The sequence below is a fragment of the Bubalus kerabau genome, chromosome 23 (genome assembly GCF_029407905.1).
Source record: "Bubalus kerabau isolate K-KA32 ecotype Philippines breed swamp buffalo chromosome 23, PCC_UOA_SB_1v2, whole genome shotgun sequence".
Classification (NCBI taxonomy): domain Eukaryota; kingdom Metazoa; phylum Chordata; class Mammalia; order Artiodactyla; family Bovidae; genus Bubalus; species Bubalus kerabau.
The window spans coordinates 27,414,895-27,441,538 of NC_073646.1; the positions used below are offsets into that span (position 1 = coordinate 27,414,895).

The 26,644-nt window shown below is 46.5% G+C and overlaps 2 protein-coding genes and 2 non-coding genes across 5 annotated transcripts; 2 read left to right on the forward strand and 2 right to left on the reverse strand.

Annotated features, from left to right (window-relative positions):
* Window positions 1-5,923: 5,923 nt before the first annotated feature.
* Window positions 5,924-7,353, reverse strand: ZG16 (zymogen granule protein 16). Its single transcript, XM_055562305.1, is given in 3 exon segments — window positions 5,924-6,285; window positions 6,984-7,116; window positions 7,299-7,353. Coding segments are annotated over 3 exon segments (504 nt in total). The 3' UTR covers window positions 5,924-5,969.
* A 7,862-nt stretch (window positions 7,354-15,215) lies between these two features.
* LOC129638260 (U6 spliceosomal RNA) lies at window positions 15,216-15,322 on the reverse strand. Its single transcript, XR_008707767.1, has one exon. It is a non-coding gene; the product is annotated as a U6 spliceosomal RNA (small nuclear RNA).
* A 1,137-nt stretch (window positions 15,323-16,459) lies between these two features.
* Window positions 16,460-16,532, forward strand: TRNAG-UCC (transfer RNA glycine (anticodon UCC)). Its single transcript has one exon. It is a non-coding gene; the product is annotated as a tRNA-Gly (tRNA).
* A 7,216-nt stretch (window positions 16,533-23,748) lies between these two features.
* C23H16orf54 (chromosome 23 C16orf54 homolog) lies at window positions 23,749-26,443 on the forward strand. Of its 2 annotated transcripts, none has more exons than XM_055561646.1 (2): window positions 23,749-23,851; window positions 24,520-26,443. In XM_055561646.1, exon 2 carries the CDS (start codon window positions 24,520-24,522, stop codon window positions 25,174-25,176), a length of 657 nt encoding a protein of 218 aa, XP_055417621.1. In that variant the 5' UTR covers window positions 23,749-23,851; the 3' UTR covers window positions 25,177-26,443. The 2 variants fall into 2 exon arrangements, with proteins under 2 accessions (XP_055417621.1, XP_055417620.1); XM_055561645.1 differs by having other exon boundaries at window positions 23,777-23,904.
* The last annotated feature ends 201 nt before the right edge of the window (window positions 26,444-26,644 follow it).

A 26,644-nucleotide genomic window follows, 5' to 3' on the forward strand; every position in this document is an offset into this window, starting at 1 on the left:
GATTGCAGCCATGAAATTAAAAGACACTTACTCCTTGGAAGGAAAGTTATGACCAACCTAGATAGTGTTTTCAAAAGCAAAGACTACTTTGCCAACAAAGGTCCGTCTAGTCAAGGCTATGGTTTTTCCTGTGGTCATGTATGGATGTGAGAGTTGGACTGTGAAGAAGGCTGAGCACCAAAGAATTGATGCTTTTGAACTGTGGTGTTGGAGAAGACTCTTGAGAGTCCCTTGGACTGCAAGGAGATCCAACCAGTCCATTCTGAAGAAGATCAACCCTGGGATTTCTTTGGAAGGAATGATGCTAAAGCTGAAACTCCAGTACTTTGGCCACCTCATGCAAAGAGTTGACTCATTGGAAAAGACTCTGATGCTGGGAGGGATTGGGGGCAGGAGGAGGAGGGGACGACAGAGGATGAGATGGCTGGATGGCATCACTGACTCCATGGACATGAGTCTGAGTGAACTCTGGGAGTTGGTGATGGACAGGGAGGCCTGGCGTGCTGCAATTCATGGGGTCGCAAAGAGTCAGACACGACTGAGCAACTGAACTGAACTGATCTATCCATATTTACTGGGTTAGAAATGAATACAAATTTGAAACATGTATTAATGCACTTTAAAAAATTACAGAAACAAATCCATAGAGACAGAAAGTTGATTAGTGATTGGCAGGGGATGGTAAGGAATTGATGAACTGGAACTGTTGCTAATAGATTGAAATTTCTTTCAGGGGTGATGGAAATGTTCTGAAATTAGACGGTGGTGATAGTTGCACAACACAGTGAATGTACTAAAAACCACCAAAATGTACACTTGCTAAGTCGCTTCAGTTGTGTCCAACTCTGTGCAACCCCATAGACGGCAGCCCACCAGGCTCCGCTGTCCCTGGGATTCTCCAGGCAAGAACACTGGAGTGGGTTGCCATTTCCTTCTCCAATGCATGAAAGTAAAAAGTAAAAGTGAAGTCACTCAGTCGTGTCCGACTCTTAGTGACCCAATGGACTGCAGCCTACCAGGCTCCTCAGTCCATGGGATTTGCCAGGCAAGAGTACTGGAGTGGGCTGCCATTGCCCTCTCCGAAATGTACACTTAGAAATGATAAATTTTATGTTATATGAATTATATCTCCATTTAAAAATTGCCCAAAGTTGCAATAATAAACTTTTTACATATAACATAGATAACATTTTAGTTTTTAAAATGACTATTTTCCAAAGCAAAAAAGAAGAGTGACATTGTTTTACCTTTTTATAAACCTAATGTCTGGTTTGAACTTCCCAGGTAATCCAGTGATAAAGAATCCACCTGCCAATGCAGAAGACTCAGGAGCCTCTAGTTCTATCTCTGGGTGGGAAGGATCCCCTGGAGTAGGAAATGGCAACCTTCTCCAGTATTCTTGCCTAGAAAACCCCATGGACAGAGGATTCTGGTCAGTTACAGTCTATGGGGTTGCAAACAGTTGGACACAACAGAGCTTGCACGCACAATGTCTGATTTAAGATGAAATAGCAGGATTCTTACATGTGTTTCTGTAGTCTGTCTGTTGTAATATCACACATCATATAACCTCTTGAAAACTCAGCAATATACTCAAGAAAGAATTTAAGTAAAAAGTCAAATGGTATCTCAGCTTTTTAATGAAAATAGGTTTGACCTTGCAGACCCCTAACAGTGTCTCAGGAATCTCAAGAACCATTAGACGATTGGCATTCTGGTCTTCCCTGCACTTTACAGAGGACTATTTGGGCTTCCCTAGTGGTGCAGACAGTAAAGAATCTGCCTGCAATGCAGGAGACTTGGGTTGATCCCTGGGTTGGGAAGATCCCAAAGATCTCCTGGAGAAGAGAATGACTACCCATTCCAGTATTCTTGCTTGGAGAATTTCATGGACAGAGGAACCTGAAGGGCTACAGTCCATGGGGGTCACAAAGAGTCAGACACGACTGAGCAACTAACACTTTCATTCAGGTTTTCACATCTGTTGTCAGTCCCCAGATATATGGTAAGATACCTGCCAGAAACAGTGAAAAGAGCGTAGCTCAGGGAGTCAGGACTTCTAAGATAAAAAAAAAAAATAGCTTAGGTACAGGGCTTTGTTGCCAGGAACCTGGGGTCAAGATATTTAACCTCTTTGTGCCTTAATTTCCTTAGCTCTTGAAAGGGAATGATGGTTGGATCTACTTCCTAGGGATCTGCGTCTGCCTGGTGGCAATTCCAATTGTTAAACACCTGATACTCCAAGAGGAACAATAATTAAAAAAAAAAAAACTTTCCAAACTAGATCCTTAAGTAGCAAAGAAGAGCAAAGTTGGATATAAGAGCTGACACCAGGGTCTTCCCGGTGGTCCAGTGGCTAAGGCTCTGTGCTCCCACTGCAGGGGGCCCAGGTTCAATCCCTTGTTGGGGAACTAGATCCTACATGCCACAGCTAAGAGTTTGAATGCTGCAAATAAAGATCCTGCATGCCTCAACAAAGATCGAAGATCTTACATACTACAACTAAGAGCTGACACAGCCAAATAAAATAAACATTTAGGTTTTTTTTGTATTCCCCATCTCAGAGAATATCCTTCTTCCCAGTTGCCCAAGCGACTGATGTGGTAGTTCTAAATTCTCTTTCACTCACCCTCTTGCATTTACTTATCAATTCTTCTGAGCCTATCTTCCCCCGCAAATCTCTCAAATTCTTCCCTTTCCTCTCTTTCTTATGTTATTGCCTTTGTACAGACATTATCATTTCTGATCTAGAACTAGTCTTTTAACTGTTTTATCTCATCCTGCTTTATCTTTAGTCCATTTCCTGAGTTTACACCAGAAAAATGATGTACAGCTTATCAATCCAATGGGCAAAATTTGATTTGGTGCCATCCCATAACCCATAAAGTTTAAATAGTTCAGTATTATGTTCATGGTCCCTGCCTTTCTGTGAGGCTTCATCTTTTGCCCAATTGTGCTTTGCATTTTGCCTGTACTGAACCACTGAAACATTTTGCCTGTACTGAAACACTTGAACCATTTTGCCTGTATTGAATCATGCCAATCATCCCACATGACATGGGGGCGTAGTCAAAAAGCGGGGTGAATTTTATCTTATGTGATTTATATATCAATAAAAGTATTGTTGCATAATATTCCATTCCATGGACTTGAGAGAAATATCTTCATATTTCTACATAAGCTAGACTTAGTACTGTTCCTCCACAGACACACACACACAGACTTCCCTGACCTCCCAGAGAAAGTTAACCCTCCTTTTGGCTCTCTTAGCATATTATGAAAAACACCTTTGTTATGCCACCAAACCAACTGTTTAACTAGAGGAAAAGAACCAGATCTTCAGTACTGTTTGTATTTCTACCCTTTAGCAGAGACTATTTGGTAAATGTGTGATTAGCTTAATTCAGCACTCTTAAAACTCAAGTTTTTAAGTAAGGGGACATTTTCCTTAATCATAATCTCCTGCCAAAACCTAGTAAGGACTAGATAAAAGCCAGGAGTCCCTCCCCTTAATTCCCTTCTGCCATGGCTGCCCCTTTGGTGCCAGTCCCCTAACTGGGTGAAAAAAAACAGAAGCTTTCCTAAAGTCGACCAAATATCTGATCTGTCAAAAGGCTGTCAGATTCAGCCATAAGAAGGACTAAAGTATTGATATATGCTCTAACATGGGTGAAACTTGAAAATACTATGTTAAATGGCAGAAGCTAGACATAAAAGGCCAAGTTGTTGTATAATTTGATGTGTGGAATGTCTGGAATAAGCAAACCTATAGAGACAGAAAAGAGATGAGGGTTACTAGGGGCTGGGGGAGAGGAGAATGGAGAGTGACTGCTTCATGGGGACGGGGTTTCTTTTTGAGGTGGTGAAACTATTCTGGGATTAGAGAGTGATGATGGTTCCACAATCTGTGAATACACTAAATACCTCTGAATGGCATACTTTAAAAGGGGGAATTTTGGACTTCCCTGGTGGTGCCCTGGCTAAGAATCCACCTGCCAATTCAGGGGACATGGTTCGATCCCTGCTCAAGGAGGATTTCACATGCCATGGGGCAACTAAGCCCACATACCACAACTACTGAAGTCCATGCACTCTAGAGCCAGGGCTCTGTAACAAGAAAAGCTACCACAATGAGAAGTCCGTGAAGAATAAGGAAGACCCAACCAAAAAATAAATAAATTTTTTTTTTAAAAGGTGAATTTTATGTCTTCCCTGGCCAGCCAGTGATTAAGACTTCGTGCTTCCAATGCAGGGGGTGTGGGCTCCAATCCACGTTGGGCAACCATGCCAATCATCCCACATCACACAGGGGCGCAGTCAAAAAGTGGGGTGAATTTTATCTTATGTGATTTATATATCAATAAAAATATAGTTGCATAATATTCCATTCCATGGACTTGAGAGAAATAAAGGCATTTTTATAAAAAAATAGACTAGTCATGAGTTTGTATCATGCTAATATTTCTTTATAAAATTACATATACATGACTTATTTTTGTCCAATTGGGAAAAGTGACCAAAATTCCCTGGGATGTGAATAAACCTATTGGGAGCAATGAGTAATCACCATCACGAGCACAAATAAACAAACAAAAAACAGTTAAAAATTTGGGACCGAGAACTAGAATTTCCAAAGCAACTATATATCCTTAAATCCTTGCTGAATATATCCAGTCCCCCAATGCTTCTCCCGAACTCTAAGCAGCCCGTTCAGTTCACAGAAACATGATGGAAAATCTCCACCCCAACCCCACCTCCTGGAATACCCTTTTGTTTTGAGGGCAAGATTGGCAGCGTGGGCTTCCCTGGTGGCTCAGTGGTGAAGAATCCACCTGCCAATGCAGGAGATGCAGATTTGATCCCTGGGTTGGGAAGATCCTCTGGAGAAGGAAATGGCAACCCACACCAGTATTCTTGTCTGGGAAATCCCATGAACAGAGAAGCCTGGCAAACTACAGTCCATGGGGTCATAAAGAGTTGGATACAACTGAGTGACTAGACAGCAACAACAGTTGGCAGAGTAGAAGTTGTTGAGGTGGTGACTTTTGGAGGAAAGAACTGAGGTCTGAAAGAGCTGAGCATGGACCCCAGGACTTACGTGTAAAGGCAGGAACTAGGATGGGGTAAATAGCCAGAGTCCTTGGCAGGCACTCGGGCTAAACTTTGGGAGTTGGGTGGGTTCTAGGAAAGAACGAAGGATGATGAACCAGGCACCCACAAACGGTGGGTGGGTTGAGGTCAGGAGAGTGAGGTGACAGCCTGTCGGTGGGGAGGCACTGTCTCAAAAAGACAAAGGAGGAAAGGGTTGGAGAGTGAAACATCTGGAGTTTTGGCGATAAGCCACGACTTTGGCCTTACCTTCAGCCTCCAGTTTGGGTAAACACTTGAAAAAAAAGAATCAGTTCAGGCCAGAATCTTATCTCTTCTATATTTCTAAAAGTTATCTCAACTGAAAATACTTTTGTAAAATTTAGTTATTTGGGGCTGTGCTTTGTTGCTGCACTCTGACTTTCTCTAGTTGTGGCGAGCCCTGGCTACTCTCCTGTTGCGGTGCATGGGCTTGTGGGCTTCAGTGGTTGTGGTGAATGGGTTTAGTTTTTCCTCGACATGTGGAATCTTCCCAGACCAGGCATCGAACCAGTGTCTGTTGCATTGGCAGGCAGACTCTTAACCACTGGACCACTAGGGAAGACCTTATCTCCTCTTGATAAATTATGAAGAAAAGCTCAGGATTCTTTCACCTCTCTCCCTCATCCTCCCACTCTTCCCCAGACTAACACACAACAAGTAGCCAGAAATGAGATTCGCACATTCCTACCCAGATTCAAGAGGTGCATCCCACTAGCTGTAGTCATGCCCTTTTATTGTTTGTTGGGTTTTTTTTTAATTGAGACATGGTGGTTTTTTTAATTGGATGGTGGTTAGTGGTGAGTGGGTTCCCAGGCCCCATTGTAGGGTTGCAGTGCAACTCAGCAGCTCTCGTAATCAGAGGGGTAGAGGTCCCAGCGGAAGCCGATGGCATCAATAAGGGAGCCAGCTCGGCCACTGATGAATCGTAGCACAGTGTTGGGGTACAGAGGGACAGCATTGAAACTCGTGCCTGTGTCTTTCCCGAAAGACAGGAAGCGGAATTTGTCCGTCACAAAGACCAGCTTTCTCAGGTAGGTCTTGTACTTTCCCGACACCTGGACAATGGATTCCCCAGGGTAGAGAAAGATCTCATCCAGGTCTCCCGAGGTGCCACCCACATAGTCGCTCCACACTGTGCCGTAGCACACCTGGAGACTAGGGGTGGAGTGAGGAGGGAAGAAAGGGAGACACTGAGTAAGGTGATCAGAATACAGGAGCTGTTGGCCTACAGGCTGAGACCTTCAGACTAGTGACCGAGGTGACAGCCCCGAAGAGTGTGAGGGTTGGATGAGCCCTGGAAGGGCATACACGGAACTTCAGCTCCTCATCTTGCTGATGAACAGGCTCACAGAGGGAAAACAGCTTGCCTGGAATCACCCAGACAGTAAAAATCAGAGCTTGCCTTTGGAGTCTACATTCCCATTGGGCCCCCACCCCCTACTTGAAAGAAGAAAAGGGTTGTTTTTTTTTTTTTTTCCCAAACATCTGAAAGGCCCCCATGAGGGGAGAGACTTGTTTGTGCTGTGCCAGGCTCCAGTGTCAGAAGGACACACATTTGGGGAGAGGCATCAAGCTAGAGAAGGAGGATGCCAGGTGGGATTTAAACCTTGGGTAGGGGTAAACTAGACAATGCCCAGGTCCCTCAGAGCTTAGGATATATCATTTACTCAAGATCATACATGTGGGAGTCTTTGGGGTTTTGGCAGCACAGGTCTCAAATCCAAGTCATCTAATAACTTTTCTGTATCGTGCTATCCCTGTGACTTGCTGATGTGACCCAAAGTGACTGAGACCTTCCTAATTTAGTAAGATCCTAGAAGGTCGCCAAAGCACAGAATCTCAAAGACGCTTACCCTACGATGTAGTAATTGCTGACTCGGAGGCGAATGGCGGTGATGGGGCCATCCAGCTAGTTTCCAGACTGGGAGAATCGCTCTCCTCCCCCGCCTCCATATTCTCCACTGTAGGAGGAGTCCCTGGGCTGAACTGGAGGGAAAGAAGGAGTTGGGGGGAGAAATCCCCTGAGAGCTCAGTTTCTGCCCATCACCGCTCTTCCTCCCACAACTCGGTTCCCACCACCCCAGGTCAGCCTCTGAAAGCCTTGGTTGCCGCAGTGCAGGCGGCTGTCTTCCCCTGATCTAGTCCTGGGCTTCAGGCTTCTCACTTACTCTCTGTGGCAGAGGCTGAGGCACAAAGTAGGGTGAGAAGAGCAGTAGTCAACATCCTGGGGCTGGAGTGAGAAGAAAGGAAATGAATAGTTGCCCTTATCCCCTCGGAGGCCATTTACCCAGGTGCCCCTGACCTCCAGCTGAGTCTTGGGGTTCTTGGTCCTTCAATGCAGACCTCATCCACTCAGTCCTGGGCTTTGAAATAACTGCCCATAGTCCCTAGTCCTGTTCATCACAGATACTATCTTATGTGTCCTTAATCCCTCTCCCTCTCCCCTGTCTGGCTACAACCAACCCTCCTCTTCCCTCCCAAGCCAGATCAATCCTGACTTTCTATCTGGATTAAGCTGTGTCCACCCCTGTTCCCTCCTAGCACAAAGCAGGAAAGGAATTTTGTAAAGAAGTGAGGGACTTCCCTGGTGGTCCAGTGGTTAGGACTCCACACTTCCACTGCAGGGAGAACAGGTTCCATCCCTGGTTGGGGAACTAAGACCTACAAGCCAAATGGCAAAGCCAAAAAAAAAAAAAAAAAAAAGTGGAGGACATCTCCAAATTATAGAGATGGTTGAGTTCATCAAACCAGGAGTCTGAGAAAAGCCTAAAGGAAGTCGGGCTAGGGTAGATTGGCCCAGCTTGTGGGGCATCTGGGGCATAGTATAAATTCCTAGGTTGGTCCTTTTCTGAAATTGGAAAGAAAGGAGCATTTATCTGTCACTTGGAGAGTGAACGCGATAATAGAAGAGACAGCCAGCATCACCATCCAAGCAGTTCTGGTGGAGATGGGATAGCCCAAGAAGTTTGAGAAGGAGCTGGAATCAGCTCAAAATATTAGATCCCAGGTGCCTGGTCTATTTGTCATACCTGTTTCTCCGCTAACACAAATCTGGCCATGGGTGTATGTATCCCCGGTGTCTCCAGCCCTACAGTTGAGATCCAGACATCTTTACACCTAAGACTAGCTCCGATTCAGATGCCCCGGGTAGTTGACACCCATGTCTCTCCTGCTGCTCAGTCTAGGAAGTCTCTTCTTCATCTGAGCTTGAATTTCCCCCTAACTCAGATCCAGTAATCCCTGTCACCCCTTAGCCCACACCTCTGTCACCCCTTACCTGGCAGTTTCAAGTGCAGAATAGCCCCCCTAGAAACTTCTAGATCTTTTATACCAAGTCCAAGCCCTCCCCCTGCTGTTTATCGTGTGAACCTCACCTCCTGAGCAAACACGACCAGACTCCTAGGATCAGTTGTCAGGCAGGATCTGGAACTTATCCTACCCCAAGGGTTACAAGTGGCAAGGTGGGGCCAACTCTGGGCCAAGGCCTAGATCTCAGGAGAGGCAGAATAAACTTGGGAAAAGATCACCAACCGAAAGGCCAGCAGCTGTGGGCGGGCAGCACTACTCATTACCTGGTGCTATCCAGGGTTCTCCCTCCCCTGTTTGATTTCTGCTGGTGGCCTTACCTGCAATCTGCCCTCTCTCAGGATAAACATTGCCCTCTCCAGGCATTTGAAATATAGAGTCTCTTGGAAAGGGATCACACTCCCAACACCTTATACTATTTGCTGGGCAATTTTTTTCTCTCCTCTCATATTTTATATGAAAAAATTCAAAGTATAGAAAAGTTGAAAGAATATACAGTGAACATCCATATGCTCACCATGTAGATTCTGTCATGGTTAATTTTTTTATTAAATTGAGTCAGATGAAACAAAGCTCTACTTCATTAAAAAATAATTTTATGTGTTTATGTTTGGCTGTGCCGGGTCTTCGTTGCTGCACCGGCTTTTCTCTGGTTGTGAGGAGCAGGGGCTATTTTTCGTTGCAGTGCGCAGGCTTCTCACTGCAGTGGCTTCTTGTTGCAGAGCACAGGCTCTAGGGGGCGAGAGCTTCAGTAGTTGCTGCAGGAGGGCTCAGTAGTTGTGGCTCGTAGGCTCTAGAACACAGATTCAGTAGAGGTGACAACGCACGGGCGTACCTGCTCTGCGACGCAAGATCTTCCCGGATCAGGGATCGAACCCATGTCTTCTGCACTGGCAAGTGGATTCTTTACCACTAAGCCACCAGGGAAATCCTCTCATGGTTAATATTTTGTTGTACTCTATTTCTTCCAACCATCCATCCTCAATCTGTCAGCCTCTTCACAAACTTTTTCTCTCTAAGAAGAGTGACTTGAGGCAACACCTGCAGATCCCCCTCCCCGGAACAGATAGTCAGTTTAGTGGGCAAATGGGAAGCTGAGGAAGAAAAGCAGACAGGACCTCCCCTGGGGGCCGTGCTGGGCCCTCAGGACTTCTGGCATCATAGCTGAATCTGCCTGGCACTGTAGCCCACACAGGGCAATGACTCCCTCCTGTGGGTCTGAAACTTCCCACGATCGGTGTCATCGATTTCTTCTGTCAGCCCTTCTCTTCTGGGACCCCTCCAGGACTGGCCCTCTCACCCACTGAGGTAACAGGTCAGAAGGACAGAGGCCAGGGAGGGACTGGAACCATTAGCCTCGGTTATTAATAACCAGGAGCCCAGCATTCAGAGGACAGGCTCACCATCTGGTGCTGAGGACCCATCCCAGGAAACAAAGGAGCCCCACCCTGGGGAGCCGGAAGTAGGGCGGGGCTCCTGGTGAGGAGATTCCGAGATCTAGGAGGGCAGTCAAGGATGAGCTGTGTGATCTCCCTTCTCCAGCCTTCTGCGTGTCCAAAACAAGCACATCCTGGTGACCACTTTTATTTCATTCCAGCCATTTTGTCCTCTTATGGCTTTTGTCTTTCTTTCAATATTTATTGTTTATTTGGTTGTTCTAGGTCTTAGTTGTGGCATGTGGGATCTTTCCCTGACCAGGGATTGAACCCAGGTCCCCTGCATTGGGAGTGCCAGAGGCTTAGCCACTGGACTACCAGGGAAGTCCCAGCTTCTGTCCCAGCAAGTGCAGCTTCCTTGCACTTGCCTTTCTCTCCCGATTCTCTCTCCTTCCTTTAATGTCTTGATCTTCCCCTGACATCTCCTATCCCAAGGTTTTCTCTTTATGTTCCCTCTCTCGGTGACTTTTTCCTTCTGTTCTTCTCTTCCTTCCTTGTCTCTTTGTCTCTCCCCAACTCTCTCTCTAACTCTGCCCTCACCCCTCACTATCACCCATCTCTTTCTTCTTTAATAGGGGCACATCACACAGTCTGTGAAAAAAATACTGGAAATCAAAGATGGCAGCTCAGAGAGATCTGAGCGGAACACCTTGGGAAAACTCCTCTGGGACCCTCAGAATAATCTCTTACATTGGTCATAGGTTCATTTTCATGCACCCACCCCAACAATGCTGTGATTCAGGGCTCTGCCTGCAGACTGGTCCCTGGGTTCTGGGCAACAGTTCCTTAGCGCCCTCTCCAGCGTGACGGAGATGCCCTTCCTCCAGTGGGAGGGGTCTCAGAGTTCATCCTCTGTCCTCCTGGAGACAAGGAAGGCCGCTGTGTAGCTGATGCAGGTAACTCTAGAGCTTGCTCTGATGCTGCACCTCAGGAGCCAGAAGGAAGAGGCGGAGGCCATGGGACACCAGGCCCCCCTCTGCTTCTACCTCATTAGCTCCCCTTTGAACTCTTTCACATTTAACCCATGTGCCAGCTGGGGACCTATCTGTCCTGGTCTATGAGCAGTGAAAGGCACACCTGCCCTGGTCCTATAGACCAGGAAAGTCCAAAGCCTTCCCAAGCTTCTGCTCTCCCAGGCAACTTACACTCTCTCACCGTCTCCTTCGCCCCCTTAGCAAAGCAACTCACTCAACATATGTTTATGGAGCATCTATCGGTTGGAGGCACCACCCCAGCTGTTGAACAGATAGCAAGGAGGAAGAGATTCAAATCCCACCCCTAACAGCTTTCACTCCAGTGGGCGTGTGCATGAGTGCTAAGTTGATTCAGTCATATCTGACTCTTTGGGACCCTATGGACCGTAGACCACCAGGCTCCTCTGTCTGTGGGATTCTCCAAGCAAGAATACTGGAGTGGGTTGCCATGCCCTCCTCCAGGGGATCTTCCCGACCCAGGGATCCTTCCAGCGGGGGTGGGTGGGTGTTGTCAAATGAACAACAACATCACTGTAGGAGGTGTGCTATGAAGAAACCGTCAAATCAGAGCGAGAACATGAAGAGGGATAGGGAGGCTGCTTCTCCAGGTTCTCTGGTCTGTAACATTTGCCAAGAGACCTGATTGAAGTCATGAAGAGAAATACAGCTATTTGTGTGAAGAGTGGACCAGGCAGAGGGAACAATGAATACCAGAGCCCTGAGTAGGAAGCACGTGGGATGGGGAGGGCAGGGTGGCTGGTGGTAAGTGAGGGAAGCAGGTGGGAGGCAAGTTCTGGGCAGTAGCCAGTGGGCAGAGGATTCAGGGTGAGGGAGATGTGGTCAGAGGTTTGGAATCCTTCCGAGAGTGAGGGGAGCCACTGAAGGGTTTTGCCTTTCAAAAGCATTCCTTGCAGGACTTCCCTGGTGTTCCAGTGGCTAAGACTCTGAACTCTCAATGCAGGGAGCCTGGGTTTGAACCCTGATCAGGGAACTAGTTCCTACAGGCTGCAACTGAGAGTTTGCATGTTGCAACTAAAGATCTCTCATGTCTCATTGAAGATTGAAGATCTTACATGCTGCAACTAAATAAACTAACTAAATAAACTTTTTTAATATTAAAAAATGTCTAGTGGGCAAAGATGACTTTGCTAAGTTGCAAAAGGGGCTTCTACCCCCTACCCCACTGTTCTTCATGCCCCACACGTTGCCCCTTAGTGGCCTACAGTTGGCTCATGTTGCTCCAGCTACTTAACATACTCTCCTCTTTCTGCCCACCCGGTACCTTCTACCCTTAGGACAGTCTGCCGTATCACCACCACCACCACCACCGCAGCCACTCCGTGCGCCCTCCACCACAGCTTATCTCCTCAGCTCCCTTCTCCCAGGCTCTGAACTGAAATCAAGCTCCTTTCTCTGACCTCCAGCTGTGCTTCCTCCATCACTTGTTATTGTTCAGTCGCTCAGTCATGTCTGACTCTGCAACCCCATGGACTGCAGCACGCCAGGCTTCTCTGTCCTTCACCATCTCCCTGAGTTTCCTTAAACTCATGTCCACTAAATCAGTGATGCCAAACAGCTCATCCTCTGTTGTCCCCTTCTCCTCCTGCCTTCAATCTTTCCCAGCATCAAGGTCTTTTCCAATGAGTTGGCTCTTCACATCAGGTAGTCAAAGTATTGGAGCTTCATCTTCAGCATCAGTCCTTCCAATGAATATTCAGGACTGATCCCCTTTAGGATGAACTGGTTGGATCTCCTTGCAGTCCAAGGGACTCTCAAGAGCCTTCTCCAGCACCACAATTCGAAAGCATCAATTCTTCAGCTCTCAGTCTTCTTTATGGTCCAACTCTGACATCCGTACATGGAAAAACCATAGCTTTGACTATACGGACTTTTGTCAACAAAGTGACCTCTCTACTTTTTAATATGCTAAGTTTGTCATAGTTTTTCTTCCAAGGAGCAACTGTCATTTAATTTCTTTTAATTTCCTCCATCACTAATATGGTTCTAATTCGCCTGCACTGTAATTTATCTTTTTGTGGACTCCTCTACTGAAACGGGAGCCCCTCCCACAGCAGGGACTATGAATCCACCTCTGAATCCCAGCTCCTGCATCTTACCTGGTCCAGAGCAGGTGTCCTCCAGAAAGGACTGTCAAATGCCTCAGCTGCAGCGAGAATCCTAGGAAGTGTACCCCCCCGCCCCCATTTCTTCACGTAGCTAAGCCTTTCTTCTTGTAGGGAGGGCATGTGGGTGTCCTTCAGATTCTCATTTACAATTCCTCTGGAAAAATTCTGTATTCAGAAGAATACTGGGTGTAAAGGCAGAATTCCGTGTTGAGGTCCTCCATTCAATGCTTCTTAGTTGTGTACATTTAAAGAACTCACTTCATTCTGGAGAGCCTATATTTCTGCATTTACCAAATGAGAAAAAAACCTCCAGATCAACCCAAATCCTAAAGTACAGTGTTTCTCAAACTGTAGATCTTAAGACACTGGTGGGCTATGAAATCAATTTAACAGCTCAGGACCAGCATATTTTAAAAATGGAATAGAAAAGAAATGAAGAGAGCAGAGAGCATGTAACAAAGTTAAATACTGTGGGCTTTGTGGGAGCTTTTTTGGCCACTCGGCTTGGGGAATCTTATTTCCCCAACCAGGGATCAAACCTGCACCCCCTGCAGTAAAAGCATGGAATCTTAACCACTGGACCACCAGGGAAGTCCTTATATTGTTTTTTGAAATAGTGCAGTTAAACACTCTGCATATGTAGTGGGTCACGATATAAAATGTTGCTTCCTGTTATGAAATGTAGTAAAAAAAAAAACTTGAAAAAAAATGATATCTATTTCTGTCAAAGGGTAAGGTTCCTGTAGAGTTTATTGATATAATAATGCATTTTGTTGAAAATTATCAGGCTAGAAGTCTAGAATTGGGACCCTCTAGGGCAGTAACTAAAGTAGTTAAATGGTAGGTAAATGTACAATGTTAATAATTTTTAAAAATTGAGATACAATTGACATATAACATTATATTAGTTTCAGGTATACAACATCATGATTCAATATGTGTATATATTACAAAATGAGTTAATCACTTTCGAAATCAGAAACCTATAGTAATTTACCAAGAATTTGTGGACAGACTGCTGTATTATGAAGAGACATGGGTTTAAAGCCTGATTCCAGTTTTCACTCTTTTCATTACCTACTGATCCTTGGTTTCTTCCTCTGTAAATTGGAGATAATGAGATCAACTTTTGGAAATAGACCTGGCACATGATCTGTACTGAGTAAATGTGTATTCTCTCCCTTGAGAATTTCACAAAACATGGCCTTCCTTTTTGATCTCTTCAAGATAAAGATGGTTTAGGAGGCCATATCTTTTTCATCTGCAGTTAGCTTTATCTTAAAGCTTGGCTCAACTTGAGTTTAGATCCTGGAGATCTTGTCGAATGCATCATAAGACTGCAAAATAATTTTGTGTAAGTTGGCTTGAACAACTCAAATTAAAGTCACTTGGGAACCTGGTTTTAATTTTCTTTTATTGAGATATAATTACACAGTAACTTTTTTAACCTGTTTTTGCTTTCTCTTACTGAATTGCTTTATCCACTGCAACTTTTTATTTTTCCCTTTGTTTAGTTTTTTGTTTCCTTTAATCTGTTTTGCTCCTCTTCACAAAAATAATCTCTCTCCAGAACGTATAACAATATAGTATTCAAAGGGATGAAATCCCTGTCCATCTGAGTTGTAAATCAGCCAGTGCTCATATATGCTGGATAAGTTGCTACCTGTGTGGGAGTCATTCCACAATGCCGTCTTTCTTGCTTTGTGTCAGAAAGAATTCAGCTAAAAATAAGAGCATGTTTGGTTTCCTTGACACATCACATGAGGTTCAAAGAGTCATCTGCGCTCATGCGTGATGTGTTCTGCAAATGCATTAAGACAGAGATACTGTGAGGTGCCGGTGAAGAGTACAGTGTTGGCATTCAGCCACCACTCCTCAGATGGTGTGTGCCCGGGGCAAGTTACTCATTTATTTATTTTTAAACAGGAGAAAATCAAAGTTTAATAACACGTATATATGGGAGAGAGTCAGAAAAAACTGAGTAACTCACCAAAGTGGCTGCAGCCCTGCCAGCCTCATCTAAAGACAAAAGATGTTAAGGGTGGGGAGAGTCAGCTCTGGGAGGTGACCAGAAAAAAAACACACGGTAAACAAGGAGCCCAAACTAGTCAATCTTAAAGGAAATCAACCCTGAATATTCGTTGGAAAGACTGATGCTGAAGCTCCAAGTAAACAAGGGTGATTGTGATGCAGGTTTAAACATTGTCTTCTCTGAAGATAAGAATTTGTAGAGAGTTGATAATAAAATTATGGAATGCTTTACAAATTTGCTTGGCATCCTTGCACAGGGGCCTTGCTAATCTTCTCTTTTTTCCTACAATTTTAGTACATGTGCTGCTGAAGTGAGCACCTGAGGCAAGTTATTTTACTTCTCTCTGCTTCTGTTTCCTCACCTAAAAAAAGGGTGATAACCGTACTCACCTCTTAGGGTTCACTCCAGAACATGGCCTGGTGCATGGTGAGTGCCAAGGAAATGTTTCTGTATGAATCAAGAGTGCACTAGTAGAACAAATGTCTCATGTTCTAAGGAGGGGCTCCATCCAGTGGAAATGAGAAAATCCTAAGATTCCTAATTACCCCTCACGTTTTAGTTACACACCTAAATCATACGTTTCCAGCATTCTGTACATACGCCTTGATTTTGTTCTTTTCCTTCCCAGTTGAACACAGTGTGGGCCAACTGCTCACTGCACATCCAGCTGAGAGTCATTGATTTTATCCACGTGCTCACATGCTCAGTCGCTTCAATCATGTCTGACTCTGCGACCCTATGGACTGTAGCCCGCCAGGCTCCTCTGTCCGTGAGACTTCCTAGGCGAGAATACTGGAGTGGGTTACCATGCCCTCCCCCAGGGGATCTTTCCAACCCAGGGATAGAACCTGAGTCTCCTGCGTCTCCTGAATTGCAGGCTGATTCTTTACCGCTGAGCCACTGGGGAAGCCCCATTAGCATCCACAGTACTTAGTATGTCTCAACTTTGTCCCTATTGTACCAAGGTCGTGAGATCCTGCACGTTTTCTCTAGTATCATCACTTTTTCACGTCCACTCGTTTTATGTAAGTGAAGGCAAAATGGTCAACTAGCCACAACTAACCAGACACACAGGCTAAAGTAGCTTGAACTTCATGTGATCAAGAACATTTATTAGGTCACTTGGAAAATGGAACTGGAGTGTCCCACCTGGAGAGACTCACAGCCTTATGAGGGGCAAACATAAAGGAATGTATAATTTTCAGAGTGCAGTGAATGAGAACAGTGGACGGGCATATGGGGATTCAGCCGAGGACAGAGAAGGAAAGGATCTCACCTGTGGCCAGGAAAGTGTGGTCACCGATGGTGGGGTAGCAGAAAAGAGAGGAACTGGCTGAGGTCCATCCAGCACAGCCACTTATCTTGGGCAAATTACTTAAAGTCTCTCTGGACCATCATTAATAAAAGAAGGATAAGATCTGCTTCATTAAAAAAAATGATACAAATGATGGCACTTCCCTGGTGGTCCAGTGGTTAGGACTCTGCATTTCCACTGCAGAGGGCATGGCTTCAATTCCTGGTCAGGGAACTAAGATTCCAAAATCGGATGGCCAAAAGAAAAAAAAAGATACAAATGAACTTATTTACAAAACAGAAACAGACTCACGGATATAGAAAGCAAACTTAGGGTTGCCAAAGGAGAAAAGGTTATGAGAGATAGCATAGGAATTTGAGATGAACAGATATACCCTATTATTATAAAATAGATCAACAACAAGCCTCTACTTATAGTACTTATACTTATCTTGCAATGACCTATAGTAGAAAAGAATCACTTCGTCGTACATCTGAAACACAAATCAACTGTACTTCAATGTAAATAAATAATTTTTTAAAGAAAAAGACCCACTTCAAAGGGTTATTGTTATTATTTTGGCTGCACCAGGTCTTAGTTGCAGCACTCGGGATCTAGTTCTCTGACCAGGGATGGAACCCACGGCCCCTGCTTTGGGAATGCGGAGTCTTAGCCACTGGACCACCAGGGAAGTCTCAAAGTGTTATTTTAGAGGATTAAATGAGATAGAAAAATGTGCTCAGTAAACTGAGGCACATAGAAGACAGAATTAGTTATAGCCAGGAGCAGTATCATAAGAGGAATAGATAGTTGAACTGGGTAGGATGGTCAGTGGCGGGGAACTGATCATCAAACAAAGTGAGAACCTTCATTACAAGAGGACAGTATCAGGGTAGATCAGGAGGCAGCCGATGATTATCCCCCCTAGGCAAGCCATGAATGGAGCCAAGAGCAGACCATGATATTTATGATGGCTAATCTATCCTTGCTAGGATGGGGATAAGGGGCAAAGGGGGCCAACTCCACTCTGGGAAGCTGAGAATCAACAATGAAGAGAGCTGGGGCTCCTGCCAAAGTCCTCAGCTTTCTTCATAGGAGAGAGGAAGAGATTATTGGCTGATGGGGGTTGGTGGCATTGGGCAGGACCCTAGAGAAGCAGTGAAAGGTTTGGAAGAGGCACTGTCCAGAGGGGAGAGAGGGTTGCCCAGATCCGTGACTAGACGCACTGACTGTGATGGGTTGTTTGATTTTCTCCAGTAGGACAAAGGACAAGTGGTTGTATTAGTTCAAGGGGAAAGGCTGGTAAGGGCTGGAAGGAGAGGGGTTGAAGCAATTCACAATGATGTCAAGTTTATAGAGGAAGCAGAGTGAGTCAGGGAGGGTGGGTAGTCAGTGATGGATTTCTGGATGTGGGCACCAGGAAATAGAAATGTCAATAAGCTGGACCAGTGGGTGGAGCAAGAGAAAGGGGAAGCTCAGAGCTTGGGGAATCTGATGGTCAGTGTAGAGCAATCCTTAATGGTACCAAGATTTAAGGTGGTCCCTAATGTGGAGAGGCAGATTCTTCATGGTCTTGAAAGATAATATGAGAAGAAAGTGCTGAATGCAACTCTTTATGTAAAGTATCTAATATTATCACCGCAACAGCCCTTCAAGTTGAGGATTTGTGAAAAATGAAAATTCAAACACAAATGAAGAAGATTGCCAAGTCCCTCAGAATTATTTGCCAACAAAGGTCCGTCTAGTCAAGGCTATGGTTTTTCCTGTGGTCATGTATGGATGTGAGAGTTGGACTGTGAAGAAGGCTGAGCGCCAAAGAATTGATGCTTTTGAACTGTGGTGTTGGAGAAGACCCTTGAGATTCCCTTGGACTGCAAGGAGATCCAACCAGTCCATTCTGAAGGAGATCAGCCCTGGGATTTCTTTGGAAGGAATGATGCTAAAGCTGAAACTCCAGTACTTTGGCCACCTCATGCGAAGAGTTGACTCATTGGAAAAGACTCTGATGCTGGGAGGGATTGGGGGCAAGAGGAGAAGGGGATGACAGAGGATGAGATGGCTGGATGGCATCACTGACTCGATGGACGTGAGTCTCAGTGAACTCTGGGAGTTGGTGATGGACAGGGAGTCCTGGGGTCGCAAAGAGTTGGACACAACTGAGCGACTGATCTGATCAGAATCATTAAGATGGGTGGTGGTTTAGTCTCTAAGTCGTGTCTGACTCTTACGATCCCATGGGCTATCCTTTGTCCATGGGATTTTCAGGGCAAGAATACTGGAGTGGTTTGCCATTTCCTTCTCCAATTAAGATGGGAAGCTCAGGTAATTCCCTGGTGGTTTGGTGGTAAAGAACCCACTTGCCAGTGAAGGCCGCTTGAAGCTGAAACCCAGAACTCTGATTGCAGTAACATTATTTAAGAAGGAGTCCTTGGGTTTCAGCCAGGATGGGTGGCATAAGCTCAGCAGGATGAGAGCGCGGTTGTCCTCCCCAATGCCTACTCATGATGCTCTTCTAGCCTGAGGCTGGTGGCCTCCACATATTGCCCAGGAGCCAGGTTCACTGAGGTCCTCCGCAACGTGGATGGGGAAGGTGTGGAGTTGACATTGCCGGAGGAACATGAGTTATGAAGAGAAATGGATGAACTCAGCAGTTGTAAATTTGGCCACCCGCAGTTCCTCAAAAAGTTACACAAAGAATTACCATAGGACTGAGAAATTCTACTCCTAGGTATATACAGAAGAGAAACTGAAAACATATGTCCACACAAAAACCTGGACCTGAATGTTTCTAGCAGCTCTACTTATAATAGCCAGAGTGGAAACAACCCTCCCAGGAAAGGATGAACAAAGAGTGGTACAGCTATCCCCCACGTTTCTTGAAAGTTCGCTTTATGCCACTTCGCTTTTATGAAAGACCTACGTTAGTACCTGTTTTCACTAGCCTGAAGAAATCTGAAGAGGATTTTCGCTTTTACAGTAAAAGGCGAGAGTAATACTGTGTCTCTTTTGTAGCGAGTGGTTATAGAGGCAGGGCTTACCCCACGCCTGGAAGTGGCTCAGTCAAGCTCCTTCCCGGAAACTATACTCAGCGTTCAGTCACCATAGTCTTCAATGCTTGTGTGTGAGCATCTGTGCTTCCTCTCTGTTTATTTTTTGCATCCATTAGTAAGATACATCCTAAGATAATGACTTCCTTATTTTATGCCATTTCAGTTTACGAAATGTTTCATAGGAATGCTCTACTTTCAGATAGAGGAAAAACAACCTAAATATTCTATGCTGGAATATTATTTATTCAGCTATAAAAAAGGAAGGAAGCATTGCTTCATGCAATAGTATGGACAAACCTTGAAAACAGTATGTGATATGAAAGAGGCAAGACACAAAAGGCCACAAATTATATGACTGCATTTATATGAAATATTCACAACAGACAAATTCATACAGAGAGAAAGCAGATAGTGATTGCCAGAGACTGAGGGGAGGAGGCGATGGGGAGTGGGTAGAGGGTTTCCTCCTGGGGTGATGAAATGTTCTCAAATTAGATGGCGGTGATTGCACAATTTTGTGAATACCCTACACACCACTGAATTGTATGCTTGAAAAGGGTGAAATTTACCATATGTGAATTGTATAGCTCAATAGAAACAATCATAAATAAATAAGCTTTGACCACCCAGTGCTGCTCTATGGAGACAGTGCAGCTGTGAGCAGTGAAGTGATGTATCCGAGAGCCATTTGCTACCCCTTGGCATCAGGATGGGAGAGCTGGAGGAAGGATGAACTTGGATGGAGGAGTTTTCTAGAACCAGGATACAAGTGAGTCCTCCAGTTGGATCTCAGGTGACTAATGACCCATAGAGTTAATATTCCTTTCTGATGAATGGGGCAGGGATGGCCAGGTATGTTGTAAAGGACATGAAGTTTGATGTTTTCTTAAGAGAGTCCGCCTTCACCAGAATAAGGCTAAGTATGGTCAGGCTCAGTACACATAAGAGTTGGGGAAAGTTGTGGGAGCCTCTTCAGCCCTCCCTTCTCCTGGAAACATCTGGTGGGCTGCAATGCATCAGAAGATGTAGGTTCAGGTATTGACCACTGAAAGCCGCAGACTACAATATACCTCATTGACTTTCTTAGGGGCACCATGGCAGAAAAATAGGGCCCACAAAAGCCACCACATGGGCAGGAGCCCCACACATACTCAGCTCAACTGATTGCTCCTTCAAGATCCATCAGGTCCAGTTACCTCCAGATGGGGCTTCTGGTTAGGGCTGCAGAGAACTGTTTTTGGTTTTTGTTAAATATTTATTTAACAGGTCATAGCATGCAGAATCTTCTGTCTTCATTGCGGCATGCAGGAGCTAGTTCCCTGACCAGGGATTGAGCTGGGGCTTCCTGCATTGGGAGCACAGAGTCTGAGCTACTGGACCACTAGGGAAGTCCCTTTTTTTGTTTGTTTTAATATCAATGGCTGGAAACTTTATGTATTTATTTGCCCAATTGCACGGTTTACAAGGGATCTTAGTTTCCTGGCCAGGGATCAAACCTGTGCCACTTGGAGTGGAAGCACCAACTCCTAACCACTGGACTGCCAGGGGAGTCCCCATTTTAACAGCTTTTAAGTGTACATTGCAGTGGCATCAAGGACAACCGTGTTGCTGTGCGAACATCACCATCCTCAACCTGCAGAACTTTTTCATCTCCTCAAACTGAAATTCTAGACCCATTAAACACAAACTCTTCATTCCCCCTCCTCCCAGCCCCTGGCAACCACCAGGACTCTTTCTATCTATCAAAGTTTGACTACCCTAAGGGCCTCACATGTGTGGAATCATATAGTGTTTGTCCTTTCGTGTCTGGCTTATTTCACTTGGCATGATGTTTTCAAGGTTCACCCATGATGTAGTATGTTTCAAAAGATCCTTCCATTTTAGGCCTAAATAATATGTTACATATAATATAAACAATATTTTTAATATAAACATTTTGTTTATCCGTTCACCCATCAATAGACGTGTGAATTCATTTGAGTTATTTCTTTTAGCTATTGTGAATAATGCTGCTATCAGCATTAGTGTGAAAATGTGTTTGAGTTTCTGCTTTTAATTCCTTTTTTAAAATTTACTATTATTTGTTAAAATATTTATTTGGTTGTCCCAGGTCTTAGTTGTGGCATGTGAGATCTAGTTCCCTGACCAGGGATTGAAACTGGGCCCCCTGCATTGGGAACAAAGAATCTTAGCCACCAGACCACCAGGGAAGCCCCTGCTTTCAATTCTTGTGCACATACATAGACATAACATTGCTGGACATATGGTAATTCTATATTTAATTTCTTGAGGAACCAGTTAAAAGAAAGTTAAGCCTTTCTGTAAGTGATGAAAAACAGTTAAGAATCAAAACAGCCAGTTTGATACCCTGAGAACAAACAAACAAACAAAAACATACCTGTTTTTTCTGGTTTTTAATAATGTTTACTCTTCTAGTGGGCTTCCCAGGTGGCTCAGTGGTAAACAATCCGCCTGCCAAGCAGGAGCTGCAGGTTCAGGCCCTGGGTCTGGGAAAATCCCCTGGAGGAGGAAATGGCACCTCACTCTAGTATTCTTGCCTGGAGAATTCCATGGACAGAGGAGCCTGGCGGGCTACAGTTCATGGAGTCACAAAGAGGCGAACACAACGATTAAACAATAAAGTGTTTTTTTTTAAAACACAGATTATTTACAAGAAAACAGATAAAACAATTTTCAGATTTTATTTACTTGGAATATATTTTAAAAAGAAAACCTTTTTAATGCCATGAATACGTGTAACATAAAATTTACCATCTTAATCATTTGTACATAACCAATTCAGTGGCATTAAGTTCAGGTTTTATTTTAAGGTTTATAGTCTCATCCAATTCTAATCTCATTGGGTTTCACACAGGTCATAAGGCACAGAGCCTTGGGACTCTCTTTCCTCCTACTCTCATCCCTGCCACATTTTGTACTCCTTCTGGCCCTTCCCTCAAAACCACGAGGACAAAGAAGTCTGAGTCAGGCTGCCTTTGTGACCATCTTTTGTAATACACTAAAATTTCAACAGATTTTTGGCAGCCCTTCACCTTAAATGGCTGTCATTTTGCAAAATGAAATATGTATTCCTAGGAAGTGTTGTGCTGTATACAGGTTGTTTGCCAGAGAAGGGATTTATATCTATAATCCCCCCGTCCTCCGATGGAAGTGAGGCGTAAGACTTAGGGCACAACATGTAACTTGTTTAGGGCTTATCTGTCCTCTGTCATTGAGGGAGTCGAACTAGACAATCTGTGAAAGGCTCAAAGTCCAGGAACTGATGATGCTCTCCTTGACCCTCAGTGCTAAGGGAAAGGAGCCGAGATGGCAAATGTTCACCATCTTGGTGGTTGTTGCTCAGTTGCTCAGTCGTGTTCGACTCTTTGTGACCCCATAGACTTCCTTGTCCTTCACAATCTCCTGGAATTTGCTCAAACTCATGTCCATTAAATTGGAGATGCCACCCAACCATCTCATCCTCTGTCACCCCCTTCTCCTCCTGCCTTCAATCTTTCCAAGCATCAGGGTCTTTCCAATGAGTCAGCTCTTCCCATCAGGTGGCCAAAGTACTGGAGCTTCAGCCGCAGCATCAGTCCTTCAGTGAATATTCAGGGCTGATTTCCTTTAGGATTTGACTGGTTTAATCTCCTTGCAGTCCAAGGGACTCTCAAGAGTCTTCTCCAGCACCACAGTTCGAAAGCATCAATTCTTTGGTGCTCAGCCTTCTTTATGGTCTATGGCCTCACATCCCTACATGACTACTAGAAAAACAGTATACAGACATTTGTCAGCAAAATGACTTCTCTGCTTTTTAGTATGCTGTTGAGGTTTGTCATAGGAGCAAGCATCTTTTATTTTCATGGCTGCAGTCACCGTCCACGGTGATCTTGGAGACAGGCCTAAGCACATTTTTTAACCTGGATCCTTCCCAGAAGCCTGCCATTTTTGCTACCTGAGCCTCACCTCATAGCTATTTTCCAACGAAATTGGGGCTACATGGTCTGAAGAAAAGGAGATATATGTCCATGAAAAACACGGAGAAGGGGGGGCAAGCAGGAGGGGGTGGGGGCAGATAGCAAGAACGGGACTGGGGGAGGGCCCAGTGGGCAGGGCAGGGCAGGGCCATGGCAGCCACCTGGGAGCAAGTAGAGGGGGCCACCTTGGTGGTTGGGATGGGCTCTGTCTCTCTTTCTTGGCTTCTGCGTATGTGTTCTGAGGTCTGGGGGCTGGCTATGGGGTGACACCGAGTTCGGCAGAGCTACTGCCCATTCCGGCCCCACCCCTTGCCAGGAAACGCCTCCCCGCCGCAGTGACCACATCCCCCCAGCAGGTTGCCTGGGAAACGCTCTGCAGGGGCTGGGGGATCCAGGGCACGGTTGCCCAGCAACAGGTGGTGCCCTCCCTTCCGCCCTCATGTGAGGCAACTGTCCAGCACCCTCTGCTCACACAGGGAAGAGCGGCTCCGACGGAGAATCAGGAGACCAGGACCCACCGCCTGAGGTGAGGAGCACAGGAGGCCCCTGAAGATGGGGGACCAGGGGGACCGCCAGAAGGTGAGCAGAGACAAACAAGGGAGACGGGGTCGGGCAAGACTGGGCAAAGCCGGAGAGGTGGGGACAGGGGTAGAGGTGGCACCTGAGACCTGGCACAACAGCAAACCCAGGGGAGCCTGCAAAGAGCAAGACCAGCTCCAAGGAGGGTTGTGAAGGCCAAGGAGCACCCAGGGTGCCGGAGCTGGGCCCACACACAGGGGCAGAGCTGGGATAGGTCTCACTTCCTCACCCGGCACTTCCTCTTCCAGGCAAGACCCAAGCGGGGCTGAGGCGGGAGGAGAGGAGCCCTCAGGGCCCTTTGAGTTTGATCTGAGGCACCCTAAAGTCTGGGAGGAAAATACAGCTTCCAGGAAGGGCCTGGGGATTCTGAGCAGGAGGGCGTAGCTGTAGACCCAGGTGGGCCCTGTCTCTCTGGCCGTCTGGCTCCTTCCTACCCTTTCTGGGTCTCCGGGCTCCTCTGTGTGCGTGGGTCTGTTTCTCACCCAGATGTCTGGGAGCCCGGCTCCCCTCTGTCTCTCTCCTCCCCGTGTTCACACACCTGCGGCCCCCCTCTGTCTCTCCTGGTGGTATCAACCTTGTCTCAGGCACTTCCTCTCCTGACTGCTTTCTCCTCAGATGCCTCCAACCCCAGAGCCACCCTCAGTGCAGACGGAGGCCTCCTCATGGGCCCCACTGCCCTGCGGACCCTGCATCCCCATCATGGTGGCCCTGGCCACACTGGCCGCTGTCTTCCTCCTGGCCACAGCTGTGTTGGCCGAACGCCTGTTTCGCCGCTCCCTCCAGCCGGACCCCAGCATCCGCGCACCCACCCTCGTGTGGCGCCCTGGAGGAGAGCTGTGGATCGAGCCCATAGGCACGCCCCGAGAGCGCTCTGAGGACTGGTATGGCTCGGAGGTCCCCCTGCTGACGGACCGTGCCCCAGACCCGCCTGCCCAGGGGGGCACCTTGGAGGCACAAGCGACAGCCCCACCCGCCCCCTCAGCCCCACACTCCCCTCCCAGCAGCCTGGTCCCCCAGACCCCACCCAATGCCCGAACCCGGAGCACCTTCTGGGGGCCCCAGGTCTGGGAGGAGAGGCCCCAGGCCCCAGGCCTGGTGAGCTGGGCTGAGCCTGAACAGAGGCCAGAAGCCAGTGCATATCCTGGGAGTCCCCAGGCTCGGAGGGTGCGGCCAGGAAGCCCTGATCTTGAGTGGGGCCTGCAGCCTCGGGTCACCCTGGAGCAGATCTCAGCATTCTGGAGGCGTGAAGGCCGAAGCAGCGTGGGTTTATGAATCCCCAGGGCCTGCCTGGAGGACTGGCCTTCCAGAGACCCTGGGGAGAGGCCCAACCTCAGAGGGATCTTAAGATCCTGAGGCTCCCAAGAACTTGAGCTGACACCTGAGGTCCCCTTAGAGGAATGCCCATACCAGGCCTTTTACTTGTGGATTTCGGTTCCCCTGGATCTGGGCCTGGGAGGCCTGGATGTGGACAGAGCCTGTGCTTCCGCAGGAACTCAGTGGTGTCTTTGCTTAGCTGCTGGGGGCTGTGGCGCAGAGAACTGGATTTGGAGCTGTCTCTGGTGACTCAGGCAGTAAAGAATCTGCCTGTGATGTGGGAGACCCAGGTTCGATCCCAGGGTTGGAAAGAACCCCTGCAGAAGGAAATGACAACCCACTCCAGCATTCTTGCCTGGGAAATCCCATGGACAGAGGAGCCTGGCGGGCTACAGTCCATGTGGCTGCCAAGGGTCTGATACAACTGAGTGGCTAACACTGCATCAGAAGCTGCCAAGATCACACTTCGGATTAAGAACTCAAGGTACCAGACAGGAAGGAAATAGCGTCAACACAGCGGCGTCCACCCTTCTTCTGCCGACCCTGGAGTGAAGGGTCCCATAGATGCTGAAGAACAGACTGTGGTGATGACGAGTGCCAGCCACTAGCAGGAGAGACAGGAATTCAGCTTCCCAGGCCCCCATCATCCCACCAGAGAAACACATACAGAGAGGTCAACATCCAACAGAGCATCTTATTAGATACAAACTGTGGCTTTGGCCCCCAGCTGGTGTGGTGACAGGAGGCCCTCTCTTGCCTGCAGTGGGATCTGCAGTCTGAAAAAGGCCAGCAGGCAGCAAGTCCTCTTGAGGCATCTCATCTTAGCCCTCTGGATCTTACCCCTCCCGATCCAAGGAGAGCTGAGTTTGATCCAATGCAGAAGGAACGCTCTCCTGGAACAAGGCAGCTCCTAAAACAGCGTCCCTGGCCATCTTCCCTCCCAGCTTGCTAGCCAGAGCTGCCCCAAGACGGGCTTACTTATAATGCTCCACCCCACAAAAATGGAGCCCCCATATCTGTATCAGCTGACCTCCCCTTTGGGCATGGAGCCAGGAGTTGGGGGTGGGGTGGGGGCAGGCTAAGGAATTTCCATTCCCTGGGATCTGACGTCTCAAACCTCAGTCCTGAATGTTAGGATTTCTGCCATATCAGTCGACCACCTGTACTTTATATTTTTCTTTACACATGGCTTACTGTTTGCTTAATAAATTTATTTTACAAGGAATCTGTTGTGTATCATTTCTGTAAATGAAAAATCAAGTACCACTGGCCAGAAATAGAAGGTTAAACATGGAAATAAATACAATGTAAACAAAGATATCAAGTTCTAAGTAGACTTGATTTCCTGCTGGAGGCATTGACCTAGATATTTGCCCTTTCTTTGTTAAAAGGATCAACAGTGTTGTTGAGTTGATAAATCCTGTCC

What these genes read in the sequence shown, in the direction of transcription:
- C23H16orf54 (XM_055561645.1), top strand. Translation starts at nt 23,878, where the DNA reads ATGGGGGACCAGGGGGACCGCCAGAAG. An exon ending in ACCAGGGGGACCGCCAGAAG is followed by an intron (nt 23,905 to 24,519) that starts GTGAGCAGAGAC and finishes CTTTCTCCTCAG; the next exon opens with ATGCCTCCAACCCCAGAGCC.